The sequence below is a fragment of the Macrosteles quadrilineatus genome, unplaced genomic scaffold (genome assembly GCF_028750875.1).
Source record: "Macrosteles quadrilineatus isolate MER2022 unplaced genomic scaffold, UCM_ALF_1.0 Scaffold_157__1_contigs__length_249275, whole genome shotgun sequence".
Taxonomy (NCBI): Eukaryota; Metazoa; Arthropoda; class Insecta; order Hemiptera; family Cicadellidae; genus Macrosteles; species Macrosteles quadrilineatus.
In genome coordinates, this window is record NW_026542750.1 from 36,812 (window position 1) to 43,203 (window position 6,392).

At 41.0% G+C, this 6,392-nt stretch overlaps 1 protein-coding gene across 1 annotated transcript; it reads right to left on the reverse strand.

The window, feature by feature from the left end:
- Window positions 1-4,354: 4,354 nt before the first annotated feature.
- On the reverse strand, window positions 4,355-5,677 carry LOC128982187 (uncharacterized protein F54H12.2-like). Its single transcript, XM_054401251.1, has one exon. It carries the CDS (start codon window positions 5,675-5,677, stop codon window positions 4,355-4,357), a length of 1,323 nt encoding a protein of 440 aa, XP_054257226.1.
- Between the last annotated feature and the right edge of the window lie 715 nt (window positions 5,678-6,392).

Here is a 6,392-nt window from a genome sequence, read left to right on the forward strand (position 1 = left end):
CACGTCGAGACCGACCTGGTGAAATGCACAATGCCAGAAATGTCCATGTACCATATGCATACGCCTATTACATTCGAGATGATAATAGAAATGTAAGTGATGGTGATACTGATGACAATGATCACACAGCTTTGACGTTCTCCAAATTGCGTTTGTACAGAGGTGAAGATGCCGCCCAACACTTTATCAAATCGATACGGGATGACGTACAGAAGATTGGTGATATAGTGTATGGGCAACGTCTGCCGAATGACCCTCCACGGTTAACACAGGTGGAAGAGGATTCTTTCCGCGAGCAAACAGTATGCTACATATGCAAGCGAGAATTCACAATACTCGACCCCCGTGTTAGAGATCACGAACACTCTCCTCCCTATACTTACAGAGGAGCATCACACCGTTCCTGTAATATCCGCCACAAGGAACAGGACACTATCAACATTTATCTCCACAATTTATCCAATTACGATGCTCACTTTATCATCAGAGAGCTATCCGTTGATAAAGGAAATATAAATGTACTCGCAAATACGGAGGAAAAGTATATCACATTCTCCAAACGATTTAAATATCCGGGAGCAGGTCGGCAAGGTGGTCTCAAACTACAATTTGTTGATTCCTATAGGTTAATGTCAAAAGCATTAGGGACATTAGCATCAATCCTGCCGGCCGATAAATTAAAAATTACAAAGTCACGCTACCCCAATCAAGAACAGTTTGATCTGCTTAGGAGGAAAGGGGTATTTCCGTATGAGTACATTTCATCGATGGAGGTGCTCGAAGAAGATGTCCTTCCACCAAAGTGTGTATTTGGAGAAGGAGTGAGTGATGCGGATTACGAGCATGCGCAGCGAGTATGGGAGAAATTTGACTGTACGACCCTCGGACAGTATGCTGATATCTATTTGGCGACTGACGTATTGCTATTAGCAGATGTGTTCGAGGGATTCCGAGAGATGTGTCTAACACATTACGGATTGGACCCAGCGCGTTATTTGACACTACCATCATATGCTTGGGACGTAATGATGTTCAAGACAGATGTTATCCTTGATACCCTACAAGATATTGATATGTATCTGTTTTTTGAGAAGGGTATTCGAGGTGGACTGACCCAATGCGTTACTAGACACGTTGTTGCCAACAATAAGTTTACCAGAATGGAAACAATTGGCAATGACCGAGACGGTCAGAACGCAGCAGCATCAAGTGAATATTGCGATGAAAGAGATGACGATACATTTATAATGTATTATGACGCAAACAACCTTTATGGGTGGGCAATGTCGGAACTGCTCCCTCATTCCGAGTTTGAGTGGTTATCACGTCAGGAATGTGACGACTTGGACATTGGAAGAATTCCAACAGATGGTGAATATGGATATGTGCTGGAAGTAGATCTAGAATACCCCAGAGATCCAGCACTGCACGATCGACACAGGGATTTACCATTCTGTCCCGAGATATGCAAAGCGCCGATTAACCAACTCCCATACTCGTTGGAGGAAATTATCAATAGTGGAGCAGGAAAATCGAAGAAACTAATGGCCACACTGATGGATAAGAGGGAATATGTAATTCACTATCGCTACCTACAACAAGCTATAGAGAATGGATTACGTGTAACTCGAATCCACAGAGTGATTCGTTTTAAACAGTCGGCATGGTTGAAACCGTACGTGACTATGAATACCGAACTTAGACAGCGTGCTGTAAATAAATTTGAGGTAGAAATGTTTAAACTTATGGTAAACGCTGTCTACGGTATGAGTCTTCAGAATGTGCGCAAACATCAAGATTTAAAGATTGCATCATCCCGCAAAACATATACAAAGTATGTAGCAAAAGCTAATTTCAATGATCGTATTTGGTTAAATGAGAATCTTGCCATACTGAATATGTCAAAAGTGCGGGTAGTACTGAGCAAACCCGTCTACGCAGGGATGTGCATTCTGGACCACAGTAAGAGGTGGATGTATGGTTTCCATTATGACATGGTAGATAGGTATGGAATCGATAGAATATCGATGATTTACATGGACACCGATGGCTGCCATTATTCAATACGTACTAAGAACGTATACCGCGACATGTTAGAACATTTGGACGACTTTGACACCAGTAACTATCCCCGGAACCACATTTGTTACGACGGAGGAAACGCTAGAGTTCTGGGGAAGTTTAAGGACGAAGCTGCCGGTGTAGCCATTAAAATGTTCATTGGTCTGATGTCGAAGCTGTATTGTTTCACGTATAGCATCTTAACGTGTGCGCCTGAAGGAGACAACGGAGATGGTGCCAACTGTATACCGCCGCCTGTGAAGAGAGCAAAAGGGGTAAATAGAGCAGTAGTGAAGCGTGATCTCACCATAGAAGATTATTTGAATTGTCTGTACAATAAAACTACTAAAAGTACAGACAATCAACGTTTTCAAAGCCGTCACCACATTTTATACACTGTTGTGGTGAAGAAGCGCTCACTGGCACCGTTTGACGACAAACGATACGTAATGCCAGAAGATGGTATCAACACGCTACCTTGGGGACACTATGCAATACCACCATTAAGGGTACCACAGATACTTGAGGGACCTTAACTACTGCCACTGACCCTTTAGTGGATACGATACTCTCCAATTGCGCCACAACCTCTGTCCCCATCATAACTGATATATTATTATTGATTAGTAGACCAAGGTCCGCATGAGTGTGATATTAGGTAGAGTTATTTATTGAACAGTCTTCATTAGTATTAGATTTTGAATACAATTCAAAGATGTTTTGATAAATAAATTCTTTAATTTTTTCCACTTCAAAGTCACGTGTAAATATTTCTAGTCACTGACTCCTCAAAAGTATGCATATATTTGTAAATAGTATTTTAGTTAATAAACAGATATATTTATTTCACAAATTCTGATTGTAATTATTTTCCTATCATTCATAGTATAATATTAGACTTTGAACAGCATTCATAGACTCTGAACAGAAATATTTTAATAATAAAGGGGAAAAAATCATTTTGTTTTCACATTTAAATAATCAGAGTCTATGCGCTTTAAACTAAAAATATGATAATAATGATGATGAACACAGGTAATAAAGTATAACAACTGAAAATATTGTTTGACAAAAGGAAAAAGTTTATTGGTAATAAAAAAATATATATATTTAAAAATATATATAATTTACAACAGTACAGTGATTAGTTTGTCTTGTGATACATTTGAGTAAAGAGTCTTTTGACGATTCTATCATTACGATCAGTAGTGTGTTCATCAAATAGTTGAACAAAATCCATCATCTTCATACTGAAGTGTGTGCTGCAATACAGGAAAACCAAACAGTAGTGGGCGCAGACTGAAGACGTATCACCTTGAAGTCGGTATGGATTGTACAGGTAATGATGAGCGTTGTGTCGCAGGAATGTTTGATATAGTGGTAAGTATGGCGGTTGGCCGTAACTATCAAAATATTCAAGCATCCCCTCTCGATTCAAATAGAAAGCCACCCAGTGAGTCCCACCTTCATTGTGTGGATCAGTGTTTACAATTATTGCAGTGTGTGGTGAGATGCGTCGTGGGATTCTGTCAGCAGCGTAGACTCCAACATTGCGCACAGGAAGTGTGGCTAGATATTTTTCAATCTGTAGCGTGTTCATTCTACAGTATCATAACCAATAGTAGCAGTAGATGCTGTTTTTGTTGTACTGGTAGAGGTGCTAAAACAAGAACAGTAGTAGGATCTCGCATCTCCGCTGGTATCCAGACATTCGTCCAAATTTGTTGTCAAATGCAACCAACCACGTATTGCGACACAGTTGGTGAGCGCACATCGACTGTTTGTAGACTTGTGATTTCGACATCGTAAAACGTTTGTTGACATTAAATTATTGATTGAAGTGATTGATTCGCAACCAATTGCACCGATATCGATTACATTGGTAGTAACAAAGTCCATCACATGATGACGCTTTAAATATTCTTTCTTTTCCAATCCCTTGACATAAACCGTCGGTCTTTTTGATATACAATCAGTCAATTTGTTAAAAAGTTCGTAGTACGCAATATCACCGAACTCCCATCGTAGTCCGTGGCAGTGTTTTGTGAGCCAGTAGCTTTCCCTCAGTTTTTCATCTGATAACTCTGATCGATCGTAAGGTGGTTTAGCAATATGATGCATAAGTAGTACGCCGGTGTCGGCTTCCAAGACGCAAACTTCCTTCAGTGTATATTCATTTTGATTGTCCTTGAAACATTGAATGTCCACAATGATGGGTGATGATATATTCAATTTCTTGAATGCTCTGCGTAAACGGTCCATCTCAAACGAATGTTTATTGAAGACTGATCGATTAACCGCCAAAGTCCACAATTACATTGCGCTGTCGATCAATCTCGATAACATTGTCAAACTCGGCATAAACCAAACAGTTGACAGTTTCGGTAAGCGCGTCGTCGAATCCGAGTTCCATTCGAACACTACCGTTACGCACCAGATTCCAATGTGTAGTGTCACTTGCAGATAAATCTGGTGTTAGGTCGAATGCCATCAGGCAGTATCCTTGACCAAAATCTTCCCTACTGATAACAGTGCCGGCATCGCTAAAATGTACACCAGAACCGGAGAACATCGAATGATATGCCATAACATATTTATCCTTTGATTTTTCAAAGTGGGGCTGTAACGGTTTTGAGGGAACTTGTTCTCCGTCAACATATAGACAAAAGAAGTTTGTTTTAAAATGTTCGAAGTTGTAGGGATTCTTTTTAAAATCTCCATTGTATGCGGCGTTCGTAACCATTCCCACTATGACGCGTTTCGGCACTTGGCCGAGAAACATATTGTCCAAAGTCTTGTTACGTATTCCAGAGGGTAGTGTGAATGTTTTCAGCTCCACTCGTGTGATTGGATATTTTGCCGTACCAGTCTGGAGTGTTTTACTGTGCGCCAACATGGCGGTGGGACTTATTTTGCATCTTCGAATCCAGAGACTAATATCGACAATATGTACCTTGAATTCACCAGCACTGGCCATAATGGAGAAAGCATCTTTTGATCGAATAAATTTAAATCTCAACTCTACGCCATTTAGCATGAACTTATTCTGATTGCAAATATCCACATGCAAATGTCCGAGCATATCAATCTCACGGCTTTTATTAGTTAGTTCCCGTCTCGCTTTGAGTCCTTCATTTTCTTCCGCACAATCGTTCATGTCAATTCCATCGTCAGTGTACCAAAGACTGCATGTTAGATGTGATTTTCTAGCATCGTATCCATAGTTCATTAACGTTTCAACATACGCTCGATATGCGTATGTGTTGTTTTGGGGAGTAACAAGTTTTTGATTCATAAACATATCAACTTGACTGAATAGTGAGTGTAACCAGTTATTGACCGGCCCAACTGTTTTCGCCTCTTCGTCAGTAGTGACCGCAGTTCCGTTAGATTTAACAATAGACGCGGTCAATTGTATCATTGTTTGTGAAAGGTCAGTGTATTCATCACCATTACCCGGAACTACAAACTCTATTGGCGCATCATCGGTCAATGTGGATATTGGTTTGTACTGGACCCATTTGCCACTTTCAATACTCGTCTGCGTAGGTGGTAAGGAGAATAAATCCAGCTCGGTTTTGACACACTCACATGATTTTTGATGTAGGAACGACATTTTTTTTTCTCCTCCTTCTTTAACTAACTAAAAATATCAATAGACTTCGAATTTTTACTGCGACGAGTACGTTTCTTCGGCAAAGTCACCTTCTTCCTTGGCTCTACTCCTCCTCGTCGTCGTATCCTCCCTACTAGTCTCTTGTGTTTCACTCCCCCAACTCTTCTTCTTCTTCTTGATGTAGACGTCCGCACCCTAAGAAGTTTAGCCAACGACTGTGGTGTAACAGGCTTTCTGCCACGGCCACGCATTGCGCGTTTCGCGTTATTCTTACGCGTTACGCGTCGTTTCCTCGCGCCAATGTCGCCGCCTCCGCCGCCATTAAGCATAATACGTTCTATCTGTTCGTCAGCTTTACGTTTCAACGATCCAGTAAACTCTCTAAGTCGTAAGTTGGCGGCTGATTTTGGATCTGTAATTTTACCACCTGCCAGATCGGTTAGGAATCCAACACTGGATCTTAACGCTTCTTGTCCCACCGATTTTGCTCCGGACTTGATCAGTGGCGCGATAGTGCGAATCATACCGCCCAGAAAACTACCGATTCCATGTCCTCGCTGATATGGTGCACCGTGAAATACTCGATCGATAGCACCGCCAGTCTGTTGTAATTGTTGCCGTCGGTAGTATGCCAAATAGGGATCATTCAGATTGATTATCATTATTGCTGCTGTTGCTGCTGCACTCTCCTAAAATGAAGTTTCACGTACGACGT